The 23043-nt window shown below is 42.0% G+C and overlaps 1 protein-coding gene across 2 annotated transcripts in view; it reads right to left on the bottom strand.

Moving 5' to 3' along the window:
* FAM135A (family with sequence similarity 135 member A) overlaps positions 1–23043 on the bottom strand; it is a 79655-nt gene that overhangs the window by 50845 nt on the left and 5767 nt on the right. For both annotated transcript variants that reach the window (XM_032184215.1, XM_032184214.1), the window contains exons 2-3: positions 16840–16925; positions 13226–13346 (exon numbers count right to left, since the gene is read on the bottom strand). In XM_032184215.1, coding sequence (XP_032040106.1) covers positions 13226–13302 — 77 coding nt within the window. In that variant the 5' untranslated portion in view covers positions 13303–13346; positions 16840–16925. The remainder of the gene's footprint in view (positions 1–13225; positions 13347–16839; positions 16926–23043) is intronic.

Here is a 23043-nt window from a genome sequence, read left to right on the forward strand (position 1 = left end):
GATACTTGCCCTCTTATGGAGAATCTTCATTCCTGTAAGAGGAATTCCCATCCAACACTTTTTAAAAGCTTCGCTTTGTTGGAGGGAGAGTGAGCAATTCTGAAACCTCTACAGACACCACTGCATTCAAAATTATGAAGGTTTATTTTCTTCCTGCATTATCTCACTTCCCCCAGATTCCACAGCTGAAGCACGGTACTTATTCGTGGTATCACTGCTTTACCTGGAGAATGAAGATTCATTCCCTGGAGACAGGGGTCACTGCAGGGTTTACTCCCTTGTGGGCCCCTATTTGTCCTTCCCATAGATAATGTAACTCAGTACCTATGGAAATGCATTCTGCTCATTTCCCAAACACCATCAGGCCATTTGCCCCTCAGCAAAGGAAACCATGACTATTGCTAGCATGGCTCTACAGTGGCAGACCATCCAGGTATGCACCTTGTTAAAGCTAGAAGCACAGCCAGGTTTTGACAAAGATGATGATCCCTCTTTACTCAGCACTCATCAGATCACATCTGAAATCATGTATCCAGCTTTGGGACCCTCGGCTCAAGCAAGTTCAGCAGAAATCCATCAACTTGGATGGGGCTGGAGCACAGGAAAAAATGTCTGAAGTCAGTTTTTGGAAATGGAGGATTTCTAAAAATCCAAGGGATGTCTGTCAACCCAAGTACCTGCAGTGCGCTAAATGTGTGCACGTGCCAAGGTCCACTGTCTCATTTGGTCCTGAAAATAACCATATCCAAGTCCATAATCATGTTATTAAACCTGCATCTTAGTGTCATTACTACAGACCTTGTAGAAAAAGTCCTTTTGAAAATGGTAGTTAGACTTACTGCTCTCCAGTGGACAGAAAAGACGTTTATTGCCCACACTGCATGAAGGATTAGATCTTTTTCAAATGAGCTGCATTAAAATCTTCAAGATGCAGGATCTGGCATGAGCCAGAATTACCTTCTGACACTGCAACATTGTCAGGTTTCTTTTAACACTGGGATCATCATTTAGGTAGCTAATATTTTTCCATTAAATGTGTTGAAAAACATCATTTATAATCTGAGCAAGAAGTGGGTTCGACAATAATTGGAATTTATCTTGCTACTAACAGAAAAGGAAATATAAGAAGGAATGGTTATTTGACTTTCTAATGCTCCCACATGGAACCACGGGCAGTAATGCGTGCAAATGCAGTCAAAAAGAACAACCATTATTAAAACAAAAATCTCATGCATAAGAAAGCGTATGTGCTTTTACGGAGATAGCCGCATGAGCATTTACTTGAAAAACACTTACTTTGCCAGCTAAAGCACATTCCAAGGGAAGCGTACGTCCTGAAAAAGCTTTATAATACAGTTCATCATTGAGGTAAGTTTTATGCAGTTCCTTTTGCCAAGCAGAGGACAGGCAGAAATGCACACAGCAGATTCTGACCTTCCCTCGTCCCTGAGTCCCCGTGTGTTCAATGCACACATAAATGCCGTCAGTCACACTAACACGAGCAAACACTGAACATCTTGGACTGCAGTACTCACATGCACAGCAGGTCACCTGCAGGGCAGCTCCTACATTTATCAGTCCTCGAAACGAGGGGACAGCTGTGACCCTGCAGATGTAAAACCTCAGGAGAGCTCCTGGGATCTACCGAACGCATGGCCCTGCTGAAATCCACGTGCTCAGGTGCAGACCACCACTGAGACTTCTCTCCTTCTCTGCTGTCCAAGGGGACATCAAAGAGACAGTTGTGGCAGAGCAGCTCAGGCAAGCAAGCTTCACTTGGTGCACAGGCAAATGCAGAACAGAAACTCCCACTGCACTGAGGGGTCGAGGCAGCCACGTATTAAAAGAATCCAAGAGTGACAGAAAGAACATTGCTTACTTCTGTTCAACATCTCTGTCCTACAAGCTGAGCCCCTTGCTACTACAGAGATCCTACACTACTAATTCTTTCAAGGATTTATAAAAATTTATCTTAAAAGCAATGAAGGTGTTTGGCATTTCACACGACCGGCCACAAGCCTTTACTGGTAAATGCCAGCATCCATGCATTTTTCAAGGCAATCTGAGCCTGCCTGTGATGTTTGGAGCATTTTAAATGACCTTGGAGCACAAAAACTCTATTTTAAACGTTGCTACAAATTATTCAGAATTATTTGGTATCCTGTTAAAGTTAGAACTAGTTACAGAGCTTATCCAGACGGAAGCATTTGATACAGGCATAGAACACACACAAAACTTCCCATCCTACACTCACCTTGTGTAAGTGCTTCCAATATATAGCACCACGAGATTACACTCTGCTGTAATTGTGGGGTTTCTGCCATTTAACAAATTTCATTTCAGATCATTGAACAACAGGAAATCATTGCGCCCCAAAGACTTTGTTTGAACTCTTTTATCAAACCTATCTATGAAAAATCCAGGTATTTTTCAGATGGGTAAGACAATTTTTATTAAGAAATAAAGCAAAACAATTATTAAGCCAAAAGTCTGATGACGTTTATTTGGAAGCATTTATTTGGAATACCTCAAATAAGTCACAGCAGCTTGTTATGAAACAGGATCATATACAACAGACAGGGGAGACCGGAAAGTAAATGCAGTAGGGATTTTGCCTTATTACTACACAAAGCTTTTCCCCATGTTCCTATCAGCAGCAGCTCGGGCAGAATTCCTGCAGTGGCTATCAATGTTTGTTTAAAAACTTGAAAGGGAAATACTCTTGAACATTTATTTTAAGAGCCATATAAATGTATAGTAATAGCTCTCATTTAATCAAGTAACTCTTAACTTGTATCAGTGTGTTTACAATTTTAGTTCCCCTTTTATTTCCTGTTATTACTGAAGAGAACAAAAAAAGAAATCACGCTGTCTTGCCTCTTTAAATTATAACAGCTCCATGAAGCTCATCTTCAGAGCTAATGATTTCCTACGTTCCCTAATAAGAGAACTTCCTAACTGTACTTATTTAGCTTTAATTTTTTTTAGTTGATTTATTGATTAAGGATAGTAGCATCATAAATGATGTATTACGAGTGTGTATCTGCTGACTGGCTCGACAGCTTTCTGGGGACAAAGGTGTGGGATGCAGAGTTTTCCTGGCACGTAGGGCCACCGTTTTTTCCAAAGCTCCACCTCTTGCAAACAGGCAGTGGTTCTTACTCAGACACATCATAACATGTTAATTTTGAAATCAAGGTTTAGCAAACACAACAGATGGGAGACCAGAAGACAAGTCTGACAACTCATTTTCTGGTACTTACTGCCAATGGTCTTTCAAATCTTTTTTTCAAGCTTTGCAGCTGTGCAATTCTGTTCCTCTCATCTGCCAGCAATCAAATACACAAGCTTTACAATTCACTTTGTGACTTGCTTTCATGAAATGCAATCTCTGTTTTAAAAGCAAATATATCATACATTTAACCAGAAACAGAAATTCAGGTACCACAAAGGAAATTCTCACAAAAATGTGACCAAAAATGCACATTAACTGTCCATCATGTTGTATGATACATTACATAAAGGTGTTACTCTTTTAACCCTTACTAACATCTTAATCTTCCCCTGTAAGAAGCTACATCACTCCAGGAAGTCACATCAGCTCCTCAAGTTCATTTTTTTGGTCTGCAGCAGAATTCGAGATCTGTTTGTCTAAATTCTTCTTCAGGTGATCCAAAGTGTTCATGAATGTCAAACAAGTAAGGTGAGCATTCAAGACATGAACTCAGAAGATTCCTAAACACAACACTTCTTACCCATCTGTGTAAAGGAAACAACTTGCTTTTCTTGGACAGACTTTTTTGTATTTTTTATTTTTGCCAAGCTGGAGCCACCTCCTACAGCTAAAGCATCTTCATTCTCTCCTGTACCTTTACAAGAGCAAAGTTAAAAATCCAAACTCATCAGAGTTAACCTTCAGATACTAGTTTAAATGGGCTTGAAAATGACCTTAGCCTTTTAAAATATAAGGATTTGGAGGGGAAAAAAAGGATTAAAGAGCTCTGTTTTCCCCCTTCCCTCTGCCCTGCCCTCCCAGACCCTCACTCTTGCCCCTGTGCTGCGGTGTATCAGCCTGTTCCCAGTTACACCAGCACGCTACCTGCAGACAACACTGCCCACTGGACTGGTCCTGCAGCGCTCCTGCGGAAGCTCTGGCAGCAGGGAGAGCAAGAAACAGCCAGGAGCAAGGAAAGCAGAACCTGCGAACTGGCACTGCCACCCAAGGTCCCAAATGACAGCTCAGGGAAATCAGAACTGACGCACCTGATGTCTGCCCCCATCCTGTACCCTGCGGGCAGGGATGCCAAGTGAGGTGAAGGCAGCAGCTGAAGCAGAGGGTTTCTTTCAACACATACTCATCTCTGGGCTGCTCCCTCTCAGCCTGAGGTGTGCTGATGCAGCAGACTCTCCTGTTGGAGATGTCTTCCCAGCACAGAGGCTGAACTACAGGCACCTCTCTCCAAATGAGGTCCAGCCTTACAGTTCACCAGCCCGGAGGCTGGTTGGTGAGACAGGCAGGGATCCCACTCCTCTGTTTTACCTTCTGCTCCTGCACTGGCACCGACTAGCAGTGAGCTTGTGGAAGGTGAGACAGGGAGACAAACTGGCAAAAGCAGAACCATGTAGTGGTTTTTTTTTTTTTTTTTTTTTTTTTTTTTTTCTGCTGGCCTAGCATTTTGAGCTGACCCACCATAAGGCATAAAAGCCACACTGCAGGCAAAACAAAGTTCTGTGGATAAACATGAATGTGTTGAAGAGCTCAGATATGTACTTAAGTCATCTTAGCAGCCTAAGTCTAGAGCGCCTCTAACTCTCTGAAGTGTCTTGAGCTTCCTACCTGTCAACACAAGTCAGAGCTAGGAAAGGGGAACAAGTTCAGGAGCATGAAAAATGGCTAAAAATCTGAGAGTGTGAAAAGTTATTTTGTATGGCATACAGTAATTGGCAAAGGTACCAGGAGGTCTAAGGAGGGAAAGAGGAAGATTTTAAGGAGAGATGTGAAGCAACACGAGTCTTTTGTCACTTGCCTGGTGACAGGACGAGGGGGAATGGGCTGAAGTTGCGCCAGGGGAGGTATAGGTTGGATGTTAGGAAGAACTTCTTTACTGAGAGGGTTGTGAGGCATTGGAATGGGCTGCCCAGGGAAGGGGTTGAGGCACCATCCCTGGAGGTCTTTAAAAGACGTTTAGATAGGATATGGTTTAGTGAAGGACTTGTTAGTGTTAGGTCAGAGGTTGGACTCGGTGATCTTGGAGGTCTCTTCCAACCTAAATGATTCTGTGATGCTTGAGTAAAACACCTGATGGAAGCAGAAGCAGCAGGCCTGGCGGTGTGACAGGGCCTGGCTCCATATTCAGATGAAGCTGTATTTCTCACATCATCCAGTAAGCTGCTGCCTGTGATTACAGACACAGATCTGCATAAATGTATGAATAGATGTACATGCAGCAGAAGGGGCACAACAAGACCCAATGCCAGGACCTCCTGTCGTACCACAAGGCAGTCAACGCTGTGGAATACTCAATGGCATCTGAAGAAGCAGAGAAAGATGTTTAATGGATGTCAAACTAACGTAAAGGACTAACATAATCATCTTTCTGCTATAACCACGTGCACAAAAATAGGTCAGAGCACTTAGAAATGTCAGATTTTTCTCTGTTTTTCATTACCATCACATAGAGATTGGTCTGAACTGTAAGCCGATGCAGAAACTACATGCTACAAAAGGGTGCTGCTGAACTTGTGAAAGAGTCTCAAAATTAGCAATTTTAATGACTAAGCATGTATTTAATGCAACGTTAAAGCTGCTGCTGCTGGCACACGTCACTGCAGAATATTCAACTCAGTAAAAGATTTAGAAAGAGAAGTCACATACTCAAGAAACCATTACACAGATATCTTCAACCAGCACCTCAGTGAACACCTGCTCTCATTCTACCTTCATACAACACACAGAAGCTAAGTATATTGTTCTAAAGGTTAAAATAAAAAAGGGTTTTATCTGGAGAAAATCATTTTATATTCAGTTCTGTCTCCATTGTCATTTACTCCCTCACTAAACAGAGCTCACTGATCATGTTTCTGCTGGCAGTCTTCACAGCAGGACAGCCCTGTGCCATGCTGACACTCGATCTTTATACCACAATGTGAAATGGCACCTGGTCTTACAAACACAAGGCACATCTTTCTTTGATCACAGGAAGAAGGAATTACACACAGACCTCCAAGCATAGTCCTCGAAGGAGGCCATATGACATAAGGCATGTCATAATTACATTTAACCTTATTGTCACACAAAACAGTTACACCTACCACAGTGCTACCAGGCTCCAGCAAGAGATTAAGATGGCATAAGCATATATTTGAGCACTTTTTTTCTTAAAAAGTGAATTTTGATGAATTCCATGTCTGGAGGGTACATCTGACTCATTCAAAATAATGAACTTCAAATGTTATGATTTTAAGTTTCCTTCCAGAAGGACAATGTAGGTCTAAGAGCTAAAGCTTGAACAAAATTCAGGTGACTTGAGATTTTAACACATTATCTGCGAAGTCTCAAATATGCAATAAATACCCATGAACATTTGACAAAGCCTGAGGTGTATTTATGAATAAATATTGGCTGGGGGAGGGTTGGAGGAAATAAAAAAGAGAAGATTCTGTAAAACATCGCTCCAGTAAAACTACAATTACCAACTGGTTGAGCACGCTTCAAGAGCTTTATTTTTTCAGCTAACTCAAAGGGAGCAGTGCTCAATTTACACTTACTTTTCCAGTTTCTACTCTCAATAACCGTAGGGCTTTTTATTTTTAAAAGGCACAATTCTAAAGGACCAATTCTATGGTACTTCAAATGGTTATTCCTCTTTGGGAGCACACCATGTTGACGGCCTCTCAGACATCCTGCATCGGAAGGGCTAATTGGACATTTGATCACACTAACATGTCACTTCTGAAGCTCTACCAACAGAAGATATGACTTTCTTATTCCTCATTCCCAGTTTTACCCATTCTTGCCTCAGAGCAAGAAGGACCTGTGTATGTGCATCCACCACTGAACCAGAATCAGAAATTGATCCACCTCTAAAAAATATGAATAAAAGAAAAAAAGTATCTGCATTTTTTTTCCCGGACAGAATATTCCCATTTTTACAGCCCAGCCCTCCAAATCTTGAATCTGCAATACTGCTATTCATATTGCTGTACAATCACAAGCTGAAGAACAGCGCTTATCTTGCAACTGTTAGACAAATTTGACAGCTTTCTTCTCCCTTTGAAGAGATGGCATTACATTAAGGAAAGATCAGAGCACAATACTTCAGAAGATACGCGACACGACAGAAGGGAGTTCAGAACACTTACCTCCAGAAAGCTGTGTCATACACTAATGCAGTTTGAAAGCAAAAGTTCGACTGAGGTTTATGAATTCCAAAGAAAACCAAACAGCTCAGCCTGAATGTGCCAAGTACCCGCCAGTCTGTTACCTGATCATACGCTAATGGCACAAACCATGGAACTCCTTTATTTAGGAACAGAAACTGTCCATCTCCTGATGTAGCCAGAAGAAAGATGAGTTGCCCCACTCTTCAAATTTTAATTTACTGTTAACAAATTATAAAATTAATTCAGACAACTCATTGGATACAGGAAAAAAAACAAAACCAAAACCAAAAAACCTTTCATATGTTGCCTGATTCCTCATTAAATTACCCTGTAATGATAGTAAGATTCACTAAGATTCCTACTCTGATTCAGTGTTTTGTCTTTTACACAACCAGACACATGGAAGCATAAAATGTCAATGCTGCTGAGACACATCAGCAAGAGTCTGCACATGAGAAAACAAATCCATGGCACAGAAGAATACCATAACACTAATTTTCCAACAGTCTCTGAATTCCTGAAGCTTAAATTCCTTTGCCTTTCAATGAGGCTCAGGTTCACAAGCAAATCAGTGCCACTGAAATCCTCCCAATAACCTAATTTCAGATGTGATATGCATCCAAAAAGTGTTTTCACATGCCTATGATATCGCACCCCACAATGAAACTTCTACTTGGAAAAACAAGACAAAGCAGAGACAGAGACATTGCTATGGAAAAGCTTCTAAATCCACATCTGGCTAGATGTGTGTGCACAGCTATCGCTGACAAAATAAAAAAAAAAAGTGACAAAATAAGAATTTAACATTGGCATTTTAAGAATGCAAACAGGTAGAGAAAATGTAGACTAAATCTACAGCATCTCCTTTGTAGATTTTTCCAAGAGGAAAATTAGTATGGAAAAATCAATATTGTGGTTTCAAAACTACCTGAGAAATAGAGCCTGACACCAAGCCCACGCTGCTGACAGGAGTCAGGCAGCACAACACAGGAAGGATGGAGACCTCGTTTTCCCAAGTGCGCTTGATGCTCTGAGGAAAAGAGGAGTCAGGAGGCTGACAAGGTCAAAATGATAGCCTTGAAAGTGGGAGAACATAACACATGCCAAGACCAAAGGAAAATTCATGGAAGTCAGTAAGGGAATTTGCCAGTTTCTGCTACAGGACAAGGTAGGGAAGATGTTTGGTGGTAACAACAAAAGCAAGCCCCTAATCCACACTTCTTCCTAAGGCTGCCACATCTTCAGTTCAGGGCAAAACCAATCTTCGGTTAGGGCAACTTTGGCAGAAAACGGGCACCAGACCTGTTAATGTGTCATAGTGTGACTGGCTGTCCTTCTCAAGTATCACATAATGAGGGGACCTTAAATCACAGTAAATATGACTGCCATCCAGTGACAAAACTCAGCACACTGACACAAACAAGCATGAATAAAGTGTCATACTTTCAAAGTTATAAACCTCCACAGGCATCTGTTAGCAAAACAGAGTAATTCATACTGTGCTGGGCAATGGCCTGTGGATTATTTCAGTAGGTTATGCATTTATTTTTACATACAAAAAGCGTAAAGGCAGTGAATATCACTGATATGTCTTAGGTGTAATCACAATGTTTGAGAAATCTCAAAATCACAAAACAAAGCTAGATCCCTCAATACACAAAATCATAAGAGTATTAAAAAAAACAGCGCTTAGCTGGGAGACATGGCATTTTCCTTTTTCTGAACAAAGGCTGAAAAGAGGCACCTGAATCACAGAATAATTGAAATTGGAAGCAAAGCCTGGAAGTTATCCAGCCCAAACACCTGCAGAAGGCAGGTCCCACCAGACCCTGCTGTGCTGGCACCTGTCCAGTCAGACTTCGAGTGTTTTCAAGGATGAAGGTTCCACATCCTCTCTGTGCAACCTGGTCCAGTTGGTGAAAAAGCATTCCTCATGCACAATCTGAATGTCTCATACGGCAGCTTGAGCCTCTTGCCCATCGTCCTATCACTGCAAAACTGCAAAAAGAGCCTGGATCTGTCTTCTCCAGCCATACAAATTAGTAAGGTCTCCCTTTCACCTCACGTGTTCACTTCACTGTCCACCAGGGCCCCTGGGTACTTCTCTGCAAAGCTGTCTTCCAGCCAGTTATCCCTCATCCTGCCCTGCTGCATGGGGTTGTTGGGCCTCATTTGTATCACTGCCTTTAATACAATATCAGCTCATTTCTCCAGTTTGTCTAGGTCCTTCCAAAGAGCTTTTTTTTCCACTGTATCCAACCATTCCCTGCAAAGCGTAGTCATTCAAAAAGTTGCTGAGAGGGCACGACGTCTCATCATCCAGGCTGTTAATCAAAACACCCAACAGAACTGATGCTGCACCCACCGGTGAGGGATGCCACTAGTCATTAACGACAAGCTGGCCTTTGCCCCACCTGAGCACAACGCCTGGAGCCCAGTCACCCAGCCAGTTTTCCATCCATCTCCTTTTCCATTTCTCCAGCCCGCATCTCCCTCGTACCGCGTTATATTTCCCTTTGTATTTATAAAAGGCCAGCACTACAGGGCCCAACTCTAACCGGAGCCTTTATAAAGTAAGGCAACAGAAGAGCTTGAAGCCCTGCCATCTCAGATGGGTCTTCTTTTATTCACTTTGTCATACAATACTCACGTATCAACCACTGACTGTTTGGGCAAAAATTCCCATGATCACATCACCCTGGTTGAAAAAGGAAAACTATGTGCAGCCTTATCTAAATGTAGCAACAGTTAAAATAAGCCAGCAGGACAACCTGGAGCAAGTTTGCTTTTAAGCAAGCAGTGCAGAGCTATAAGAAAATATTACATACTGAGATAGCTAAATTAGATAAGAAGAAGTTGTGTTCTTTAACTACGTTACATTCCTCTGCTACTTACAGCTGCAGTGCAACTTCCAGGAAAAGCCATTTGGGTCCAAAAAGGACCCCACTTGCTACATGCTGGTTCCAGTTCACTGACTGTTTTCTGTGTATGTGAACTTGATCTCTCCTAGAGAAAATTAAACCACCAGTTTGTGACATCTGCATACCATAAAATGTGCTTCAGCCCAGGGGACAGAAAGGTCTGAACGAACCACTGGTACAAACAACTTCAAAACACACTCATGATGAAAACATCTGCCCCAGAGGACCAGACTAAACCTAGTCTGAAGTAATCCTGAAACCACACAGATACAGGGACCTCAACATTGCTTCTAGCACTTTATTCTGAATGTACCAAATTAATTGCTGGCATAAATATAGTCCTACATGCTTCTGGAAACAATGTCGCTACAGATACAGACCCAAGAAAACATGCTACAGTGAGATGCGATAGATGGCAGATGTCTTCAGATGGTTCTGAAAGCAGGAAGAGATAATGCTGTTTGAGACTGAGTACTGGGATATGTGGACCCCACAGAAAAGCGTGGGGGGAGCAGCCTGTCACCAATTCAGATGACTAAACTGATTCAGTTTATACTTAATGGGAAAGACAAATGACTGACATCTAAAAATACATCAGAGTGAACATTCAGGCTGAAAAAGTCATTTAAAGCACAGGACAAAGCTGGTAGGAAAAATAAACAACTAGACATTGATCAGAAGGAAATTCAGGCTGGACATTATGATATCTCCAATAATTAGAAGAGTGAGAATCCAACTTCACTCTCCAACCAAACGGTTCAGATACAAATCCCCTAAGTTTTAAGAAGGAGCTTGATCTGCTTGATGTGATTACTTGAAATGGCTGCAACTGTATTTTACACAGTCCAAAAGTCCATTGTGCTTCTAACACCATGAGACAGACAAGCTAAGCTGTGTTGGCTTGAACGCACCCAGTCCCAAGCAAACACACAACACGCTCAGTTCTGTACCTGACTTCTGGTGAGAGAAACCAGGGTAAATGCAGCAGTAGCTCAAAAACGCAAAGCCAACAATGAAATTGAGATATTTTTTTTTCCTGATGATTCAATCCACCAGCAAAGAGCTCCTCCAGCATTATCATATAAGTATTACATTCCTATCTCCACTAAACACAAAGGCTAGAACTTGCCCAAATTGACAGAAATGCCAGAATTCACATTACTCAGTCTTTTGACTTATTCTGGCAGCTTCTTCTCCTTCTTGACATTGCTTTCTAAGGGAACATGCCCAGAGTTAAAGGTGCAGCTTGAAACCAGAGAGGCAGTATCTGCTAGCCATTTTTCTCATTATGTCAGCATTTCGCCTCCCTCAGCTTGCTGTGTGAGTTTCCTGCATTTTAAAGAGTAAGCTAAAAAGCAACAAGCCGAGTTGAACACTGGTAATTGTAACGCTGTGCTTTGCTTCCAAACTACCTTTCTGAGGAATCATTTGAATCAGAGGGTGAAGACAACCTAAAGACTTCCTTTTTTTCAGGTTCTTCTCTATGAGAGTTAATGTGTTGCCATATTCTCTCCTCTCCTTACACGCTGATTTCAGAGACAAAAAAAAAGAAAGGACACAGTTTAAGCAAGTGTACTTTTTGCCAAAGTAATTAGAACATTCTCAGTGTTTTCCCAGACCTCTTAAGCCTTCCTTAATCCTCTTCCTCCAATGAAGAGCAAAGTTACAATTTCCTCTAAAAGATGGGCACAGCTCGTCAGCTGCATACAGTTTGACTGCAAATGGTAGCGAACATAAGTCAACACTTCTCAGTACCTGCTTCAAGGCAAAGTTAGAGAAAGGCTGGCTTTACTAAGCTCTAGAGGAAAACTAATAGAAACACAGCAAAGTTGGAGCCTAGATAGCCAAGATGTGTTTTATGACATCATCTTACGCCACTTTCTCCTGATCTCCTTCCCAATTCCTTTTCATATCACTCTCCCCCAAAATATCCACCTCAGAGATTTAATACAAAGATAGCTGTGTTGCAGCAAGGAAAAACAAAACAAATGGACACATTCCCACCACCCCTGACCAAAAATTGTTTGCATTATCACCAGCTTAAAAACAAGAATATATTTCATTATAACTCAAATGTTTCCAAGTCAAGTTCTTCTACAATATTTTGGAAAGAGCTATCATAAATCAACACTGATATATAATGTTCCTTGTCTGTAAGCACTGACACAGCCTCAAACAGACTTGTCTAAAACCATTATCATAACAGCTAAAAGACTGACTGTACTTTTACTGTGGTCTTTCAGAAAGCTTACAGAATGGCAATGTACCACGATGCTAGATGACTAGCGAGCTTTAATAACTCAAAAATAAGCTACAAAGGATTACTTCCTACGTAGCCATAGGAAAGCAGGACCTTAGAAAATAATCTGGGAACAAGCAGGTAACAACAAATTAAAGGAGTGTGACAGGGTCTTCTACAGAGACCCCGTGGAGTTAAGTGGAAGTCAAGAGACCTATGCAGTACAGATTCTTCTGCTACTGTGGAGGCACAGCACAGCGTGACGACAGAAGCCAGTGAAGTTCTCTGCTGCCAAATCAATAAATTAATAAGTTAATTGGGGCAGAAACGTTTTAAGAAGATCCAAAAGATGCCTGACATATTTCAAGCAAAAGGGATCCCAGCAACTGAAATATGAAAGGGTAAGAGCCCAGTAAGAACACAACCTATCCTCAAACGCTACAGAACTTCCCTCCTCTCCAATCAGAAAATAAATTCTTGTTATAACTTAAGTTTTAGGCCAAATTACTCAAGCATTTCGATTCTAGCAAGCATATACCTTTCCAATAAGCAATTAACAACTTTCAAATCGCTGTAAAAACAGTCGATAACACATGAAGCAATGCTGCATGACACTCCCCATTCATGTCTTTCTAACATCAGCCACACATCACAGTAAAGGTTTAAGGAACACACTACCTACCCTCTTTGAAACAAATCCACGTTGAAGAACTTGTGGAGCTCCACGGAGAATTCTACCATAGCCTGAACTTCGCTCATGTTTATGAGGATGAAGAAGTCAAAGCTTGTCAGCACCTTCGTTACTGGAAACAAACAGAAAACAAACTTACAATACAAGTTGGGGACAATGCCTATCTGGTCCTTAACAGGAAAACGCTACTCAATTTTACACAGCTTCCTTAAATATACACATCCTGGGGTAAACATGAAGATAGGATTTATATAGGATATGCCAAATCCTGCCCACAGTAGCTTCTTGCTTTGTTGTGAAGGAATCAAGTATTATCAGAGAAATATCACGATATGATCAGCATAATATAACCTTGGAGCTTACTGATACCTACGTACTGCGACTCTGCTCTGCTACTTGGCTGGAGAGAGGAAAAAGCCCTGCCAAGGAGACAAAGTGTATTTGGTCTGCTTCCAGCCCCTGCTGAAGCAGAATGGCCCAACAGGTAGCAGGCACCACCTCAAGCCCAACACAAGGGCAGGGACAGCTGAATTGGGCAGAGTGAGGCCTGACAGGAGCTGTAGGATCTTTGATGGAGTGACTGAAGAGGGAAGGCAGGAGTTAAGGAGGGCACCGTGCCCACTCTCAGTCAATCTTTGTTAGCAGCAAAGTGTTAATTCTCATTGTCTTCTTTGCAGCCACAGACTGGCACCTCGCTGCTAATTTACAGCTGCCTGCTGATACTTAAATTAAAATCTTACAGACTTCAACGAGTTCTGCTGGTTTTCCTTCAACAATATCAAGTGGGTTAATAAAACAGACTACTCGTTCTGCAAACACTTGTCCTCAAACTTCCTAGCTCCTACAAGCACTGTCAAAAAAGCCTAAAATGGTCAACCCTTTGTGCACATTAGTACTCCTGGGTCTCGTGCAGAAGCAGTAAACCTAATAGTGAGCCTGGCCTGAGCTTGAATGGGTTATGGGATTTTTTTGTTTCTATAAAACAAGCTTAAACAAGCATGTGGGAGTTTGTGAAGCAGCAGGTGGTACTACTGAGACAGAAAATAGAAAGCTGGCAAAGAAAATTCCTAGCCACAGCAGATATCAGTCACCTGAAAGCAAAGTTATCTGAAGGGGCTACGTCTAGCCTACCAACTAAATTATCTTGGCATATGACTGAAGATAAGATTTACCTTGCTGCACTTGCTGTGCAGGTTTAGATTTTTAAGTATAAACAAGTAAATTCTGACCTTGGTTTAACAGCCTATACAATGACTCTACACACACTTTACTAAGAACACAGAAAGAGCAACTTCGTACTTCTGACTTAACAGGGAATAGGGAAAGAGGAATTTTGCTTCTGAAGCTGAGTTATGACAATGTGAAGAACTGCAGTCAAGGACCCTTCATGCCAGGTAAGGACTACAGCATGCAGGTGGTGCATTTAACACAGCTTGTCTAAAAATTCTGCATAATAATCTGAATTCAAATCAAGGGATTTTGACTAGTTGAACGATGCCACAGCATGCAGTGCAAGGGCTATCACTGATAACCTACACTACTTCGCAGCAATTTGCAGCAAGCACATCTTCTGCAAATGGAACCTGACCTGTCACCGAGCAGGGATCCTGGACCTGCCGTGACCCCAGGGAGCAAACCCTGTAGGCAGTGCATGTAACACGTGATGACGCTGGATGACACCTCAGAAAGGACAGGACCCCATTTGGAAATCCTCAGGCCAAAGAGAAAGGACTTCAGAGGACAAAGGATGCCATTCAAAAATCGGAGGCAGTTTGCATTTTGATGAAGCTAACTACATTTTCAAGACATCAGATCATCACACGCCTCTGACTCCCCAGCACTAATGGCACTGTCTTTTGTCCCTGAAATTTGGCTTTTTATGAGGAAGGAAAACCGTTCCTGCAGGAGTTGTTGAGCCAAGCCAACACTCCCAAACGTTTCCCCAGGAGGAAACTAGGTGGGAACAACCCAGAACTAGCCTGGTTACACAGATTTAAAGGCTCATTTTATGCGAGTTACTTCAACAACAGAAAAGCTACAGAGCGCCACATCTGGCATTACAAAAGGATTGCCCCATGAACTTGGGGTATTTCTGTTGGGTCTGATACGACTCTAGCTGGAGCCAGTCCCTCCCTACTCTGCTGAGCCAACTCAGCATCCCCAACCAGCCCACAAAAAATTACCTGGGCAGGCAGCACGGCAGAGTGAACACAAGCACACACACGTGTGCACAACACGGCACCACCTGTTTTAAAGCAGTAATGCAGCAATCAACTATCAACAATATGTGGAAAAGTGGCACCCCTGCCTTGCTCCAGGATGTCTTGCTAAAGCAGCACGAACTGCTGAGCCACAGCTGACGACGCTGTGCACGCAGCAAGCAGTACGGCGTGCCACTGCGAGCGGCGGGGGCTGCAGGCAATCCGCTGACCTCTGCCAAGCATCGGCTTGTTCCATGCCCAGCCTGGGTGACGGGGAGCAGTCACTGTCCTGGTCTGACATAAACCCAATCACTACTTTCTGTCGAAGGCTTTCATAACTGCGCAAAGTCAAACAGAGTTCTCTGAACCGTGTAACAAAAAGTGTTATGCAGCAACTAAGTATTTCAAAGGGGAAAACGAAACTTGGAGAAGCCGTCTTGAATTTTTGTTTGCTAATCATAGAAAACCCAACATAAAAAGTTAAACTTCCGTAGAGATATTCCTTTGTATAGATTCCATTTAAATTTACAGCTATACCTGCACTAACTTCAATAATATTACACGTCCACAACTCGTTTCAATACTTAATGAGTTGATTGTTGTATTTTAAAGCATATAATTATCATTAAGAAACAGAGAAAGAAACTGACACTTGTCCTGCCTGCAAGAAACAGAAGAATCCTTCATTAAGAACCACGTTATGAACAACAGAGGTTAATGCAGCATATAAACACGCATCAGAGGATCTGACAGTAAATGAGAGGAATATCCTAATACAGAGGGTTAGAGACAACAGAGGGTTTCACAACTCTTGGTGGCTACTTAGAACTTATGAATAATCAACACAGCATTTTAAAACCCAGCAGCATTAAAGCACTGAGACTGAATATCTCCGATAGTTAAAGCAGCATTAAAGCCACTTGATCCTATACTGAGGACCAAAACTTTACTTTCCTTTACACCTCTGAGGGTTCATCTATATGAATCTTTTCTCAAGGAGACAATTTCCTACGTATGCTTGCCAGTCAACACTGTCCCCACACCAGCTCATTGCTTCTTTAGTTACCCAAACCCATCTTTTCTGTGGCAAAACCAGAAAATGGATCAAAGATATATATATCAGATTGTTAAAGTCCACCAAAATGGAAAAAATGTTTCTTTATTCTGTTTTTTTTTTTTTTTTTTTTTTTTTTCTTTTTAAAATTATTGATCATTTTAGTGATACTTTACAGCAGCTGCACCAGGGCACCTCTGAGCGCAATGAGAAGACAGATGGAGGTGCACAGAAACCTCCTAAACCAGCTTTGTTCTCAGAGAAATGTTTGTCCAACAGTGCTACTTGTATTAGGAACTGCAAGACACTGCTAAGAAATGAAACCGCAGCATATTCACAGGTTATCTTACCTCTACTGGTAAATACTCCATTTTAGTACGATAATTAACCAGTCGTCCAGTTCTCCACTACTGCTGTCAGAAGCATACTGCTTGAACTAGAAAAGAAAAACAAAAAAGCTTTATTAAGAACATTATATCTAGAACTTTTCAGTACTTACGTTCTTTAACCTCTTTTCTGTGTGCTAATACCAGAATTTGCCCTCAGCTCCTGCAAGTCTAACAGCCTGACAGGTATTCTTCCAAAACAAAGCCAAAAAATAAAGTGTTTCTTGAAGCCAGTGCTCTGGCAAAGCCGATACTGCCACGTTCAGCCAAACCTGCCCCGTCTTCGCTGAGGGATCCACAGCTTCCCATCCACAGCTGAGCTCCCACAGGGCCCCGCAGCCCCCCTGGTCTCCAGAGGGAACCTCAGCAACGTAGAGCAACCATTGCAGCTAGCTCCATGCCACTGGCTATTCCAAAACCCTCCTGAAGCTGCTGCTGACCCCATCTTGAAAGGACTTGCTCAGAATCAGCCTGCCCCCTGTATTCTTCTGAAGCATTAGGACACTTAAAATATCAACAAAAAATCATTCATTCTCCACTTTATCTGACATCTTTTAAATTTCAGACACAAAAAGAAGAAAATGCTTAGTTATGTCCTTTCTGTATTAATTTCAGAGAAATATAAACAGCAAACCTACTGCAGCTTGTGCAGGCAAGTTGTGCAACTGAACTGTTTTTGCCTTCACTTCACAGAAAACAGAGACACTGAAGCATAAAAAATAAATTACCTGTTTGCTTGTTTTTAATAGAAAACGTGTGTGCTTGTCATGTGCAATTATCAGTAATGCGCTGATGAAATTCTGATACCATCAACTTGCAAAATTCCTTATATTCCATTTAACTGCACGGTGCAGGCTGTGCCATACCAGTATTTTCTTGTTTTGCCTTTGAAAGGACGAAGCTCAGTGCAAAGTCCTCAGAGTAGTTAAAATCACTCTGGCCTTAAATTTAGTATTTTATACTTGGAAGTCAAATACAAAAATACAGAATCCTACAAAGGAAAATACACCAAAATGTTTACTTTCCTCCAGCTTTCTTCTAGCATTTAAGTCTTTAGATAAATTTTTTTTCTTCTAAGTTCCTGCAGGAGCGTTGTGCACCTCTCTGCCTGACCTTTCTTCCTGTCCTCTCCTCCCCGCGTACAAACTCGGCGACCCAGTATCTGCCAACACAAACTCCGCCACCATCTATCTCTGTGCTGATGACTCACAGATTTGTCCCCCCCCCACCTGAGAACTGTCTTCAGTTCCAATTTTAGCTGTTTCTTGGACACAGCCGTCAGCTGAAGCTCATTGTGGCTGAAGCAGAGCCCTTAACCTGACCTGCACGGCTACTCCCGACACCTACTTTGGGAGCGGGCACCATTGCACAACCCCACTGCAAACCTAGAGAGCATTTTTCATTTAGTTTTCTCTTGGTTCTCATAGATTTTGGCAAGGCTACGCACAGCTCCTGCCAAATTTGTCTGCATGTGATCAGAAATGTGTCCTATCCATCTAGATGGCCAAAACACATCTGAGCTAATATCCTCTCTTGTTTTAATTACTGTTAAGCTGCAAAGGAAAAAATTCACCGTGTGTGTTATTCCAGCATGGTGCTGCAAAGAACCAGCCTCAGATTTTGATCATTTCACCTCTCCTTCTGCATCCCCCACAGGGAGAGCCCAGGCCACTGCACAAAGCATCACTTAACCTGTCTTCTTCTGAAATCCTTTTGGAGCTGAACAGTGCCACAGTGTCCTGGCTGCAGATTCGAGCTTCCCAGCACCACTAACAAACCCTGCTCCTCCAGAATTAAAAAGGTGAGGGGGGGAAAAAAAAAAAAAGCTAATTCAATTTTGGGTTGCATAAACATCATGTTGTAAAACATGGGAAAAAAAACATCAACGTAATGTTAGGTGGAGGTATCTAGGATACCTTATGCAAATTTATTATCCCAATTTTAAAAAGATGCCATGACTAGCACTCAGAAAAAATAATAAGAAAAAAACAAAACAAAACAACACAACGAAATAGACTGCTTTATACTAGGATTTCTTAATTTAATGAAAACTGTATTGTTTTAAAATCTGCATAGTTCTACATATCTGTATAAATATCCCCAGTTACTTAAACATAATTAAACAATGATCCAATTTCACAGGCTCAGGGCAAAACCCCACTATTCCAGTTTCCTTCTTGCAGGGTTCTCTGAGGCTGCATTACTCGCAGACAGCCATTACGAGGGTTCATTCCCCTCTTCTAACCAAGCTAATGCAGGATACCTATGACACTTCAATGGGCTAGATAATCGACCAGTATACAAACTCAAGTTTTCCCACTTTTATCTTTAAATTTAGCACCAGTATCTGGTCCTCTGTGCAGCACTGATAAAAACAACATACTACACTGAGCTGACGACTCAGTTAGTCTCAGTAAGTGTGGAAGTCAGTAAAATGTTGCCTTTCTTTTCTTCTAACCTATTAACAGACCACATATCTGATATAACAACATATCTTGAGCAGTTATTAGGCTTATTCTCTTTTACCCTAACATTGGCCTTCGACAAATGACATGGCATTTCTAAGCTTCCTCGTTAAGAAGTTTACCATGAGAAGTTCTGCAAGCAGCACAGTTAAAAAGCTGCCTTCCTACAGACACATTGCTCCCCCTCCACCACGATAACCCCCTATCTGCCGTGACACCTTGACGAGGCAAAAGATCACACGTCCTGCAGGTACTAGGAACGTATACCCACTGTGAGGGGCCAGCTGCTACAAAACAACATAGCAGCCGATTTCTGCATTTTTCCTCCCAGAAAGGACACTAACTTCAGTGTCTTCCCTCTTCAGCCGCCAATTTACACAAAACACAATTCATCATCTTTGAGAGCCCTTCTCCTCTTTCGCATTTGGCTGAATTGAGCAATGGTCTCCAGCCCTAATTTGCACAGAAAGAGGAAACGGAACATGAACAAACCAAGCTGAATGTTGTATTTGTCCTTCACAAAGACTTCCCCTAAAAAAAAAAATGTTAAAAAACAAAATTATGGTTCAAAGGGTAGGAAATAACTAGCAGAAATTGGACTGCAATCTGGTCTGTCCCAGCGAAACGTAGCATTTCCATGAAAAGCAGTGGTGGTTCAGGACGCGTACTGATGTGTAAGCCAGACCATGTCCCACTTTGGTCCCAGCCATCAGCTAAGTGAGAAAAACGAAGCAAATACTACTACACTCATGTCCTAAAACCCAAGGAGAATAGACTTATTTTGCATATAATTTTTATTTAACACAATCTACCTATTTTTCCTAACAAGCTACTCAATATGGGAGAGAAAGAAAAAATAAGTGCTTACTCTAGATAATTAAAAGTCTTCTTGAACTTACATGAAAAGCACATGATGATCTTACAATAGACTAAAAACAAAACAAACCTGCAAGTTGTAATATTTTGGCTTAAGGAACAAATTGCATAACAATACATTCACCATCTCATAACCTCAAGGATTTACGAAGGCTGCGCTATGTAAGAATTAATAAACTAGGAGGGGGAAGCTTTCCAACATAGTTTGATTCTGTCCAACTGGAAAGTTTCTTCATAAAGGGTTTACTAAGGGTCTATTTCAGTGTACGTGAAGTGTACTTATTTCCTTTTGCTACTTAGGGAAAGAAAATAAGCACTTCTCTGAACTCCACGTGCCATGCAATGCCATTACATGAAAATTAACTCTCACATATGCATGAATGAATTTCACGTTAAAATGTCTGCAATGACTGTTATTATCATTACTCTGCCATATTTTATGAATCAGAATAATGCTCAAAAGAGTCACTTGTTGCAACTTCCTTCCCAGCCTAAGCAGATTTATTGTTAAAAAAATAAAGCTTAAGAGAAATAAAGGAGAAATCTAACAGTACATGAAGTAAACGGTACTGTAGCATACAGTGTATTATTTCTTCATAGGTAATAAATCCGTATTAAGCAATTCTGTAAATAAAAGAGAGTACAGTTTACTGACTTAAGTCACTGTTCCAATACCTGCTCCGAGGTCACAGTTTGGCAAGACAGTAAATAAAGTTTAGATTTGACAGGTCGATTTCATACTGGAAGGCTTCATGACAAATAGCTACTGTCTGTCCTCCCACAGTCAGCACAAATGATATATTGTGTACTCTTACTAACTTAAGAAAGGTGATAGTTTGCCTACCTGATCAAAGTTACATTACAGGATAATCTGATAGTAAATCTGATCCAGGAACAGCGATCACAAAACCACTTCCTTGGTAGCTCCTACACCAACACCATCTGTGGTGACAGGCTGGATGTGCCAGCACGGAGGAACAGCGACTCCACCAGGCCCTTTATGCAGAGAAAAGTCATTTCATAAACAGATGGGGGCACGGTATCGGAGCCTCGTTTATTTTTAACACATCATGTTAATAACCTAACACAAAGCCAGTTGACTTGGAGCTGACTGTACAGGAATATATCTACAAAAAACATGGTCTCCAACATCACTTTTTCCCTTACTGTTTGGCTTCCAGTTTCCCACAATTTCAACAAAAAAAAAAGTAGCAAACATTATGTCACATAAATTTAGGCTAAAAGATTGTTTCTTTGATTTTAAATGAAAAAAAAAATATCTTAAAACTCTGGAAATACAAAGGATTGTTCTCATCCTCTCAACTTCTGTCCACTGCCTTTATTTACTACTGGTCAGAGAAATGCCACAGCTTCTTGTTTTGTTCTTTGTTAATGGTTTTCTCACCATAGATACTCCACAACGTCCTCTGCGACTCCTCTGTTACACAAAACATGCATTAACTTTGCAGTCCAATCTGTATTATTTTAGTACAGTGCAGTTCGGTTAGGGTTGGATGCCGATTACACAGGCTGCCATTGGGAGCGGTGGCCTCACAAAGCTAACGGGGTCATGGCAAAAGTATCTCAGACTGTGAGTCAAAACCATTGACAAGTTTTCAAAAACATACTGCAGCTTCAGAAGAGAAGGGACCATCCGCAGTCAGGCCGGTATTAACATCTAACCCTGAAGAAGGACATGGCACGAATTGAAGCCAGTGCTTCTCGGGAATCAACACCGGTCATGAGCACCACAGCAGCTCGAGAAGATCCTGGCCCAGGTGCTCATTTCTGTCTTCACAGCATCAGAGCCTCACCCCCACAACATGCCGACACATTGCTTGTGGGACAGCATTTTAAAACGAATTAGTTACCATTTCAGAGTAATCTATTTTTGCAGGGCTCGATCGGATCACTTCCTTATCCTGTTTCAAAGCACAGCTCCACAAATAGCTGTGTCCCCACCACTGCTGGGGAAGGGACGGCGAGCTGCAGCCGGAGACAGCAACCCCTCAGGGCTCCTTTCTCTGCAAGGCAATGCAAGGCCAAGCAAGGAGGCTTGAATAGCAGCAGTCTGAGAGCAATTTTCCCTCTTCACAATCGTTCCAGAGGTAAAAAGCCCTACACCCTATACTAGTCCTTATACAAACCAAACAAGCTGGAAGAGGAAAGGAGCCAAGGCAGGACACAGCACTCCTCCTGCTGGGATGGATACAGCTGAAAGAGCCCAAGCATGGGCCCCAACCTGACTTCGCCACAGCTCAGCACTCGGGATGTCCCAATCCCTCTTCCAAGGGCTTGTGTTTCAGGGAGGGAAGCTGAAGATGGCAACATGCCCCTCCTGAAGGAAGCGTGAGGAGCCTCCAGCAGTCCTCTGTCCTGCCAGGTCTGGAAACAAACTCTGCTCACAGGATCACTAATTTACAGTGCCAGCCTCAGAAGACAGGCACAACTGCTGCTGAAGAAGAGCTCTTCCTCTCCCCGAAATGGAGGAAGAAAGAGTCGGGCCTGCCCTGCGCCCCACGCCACATGCTGGCCCCTCACGGAGCCGGCAGTTCCTCCCGCTCCAGCACGGTGCCAAACCAAGAGTTACGTACAGAACCCCTGTTAAACAGGCAAATATAGCAACCTTATCATATTCAAGTTTTGCTTTTGTTTATTTTACGGCTTAATAGCTTGATGCCCCTTTTATCTCTCCTCCCCACATGCCATTTCACTGACAGAGTAAAGCTGACACTTGATGAGCTGCTAGGAGAGCTGACAGGAGCGCAGAACGGCGTCGCTGTGTTTCGGAAACAACACGTTCAAAATAAAACAAACTTAATGATCA

This window comes from Aythya fuligula, chromosome 3, assembly GCF_009819795.1.
Source record: "Aythya fuligula isolate bAytFul2 chromosome 3, bAytFul2.pri, whole genome shotgun sequence".
Classification (NCBI taxonomy): domain Eukaryota; kingdom Metazoa; phylum Chordata; class Aves; order Anseriformes; family Anatidae; genus Aythya; species Aythya fuligula.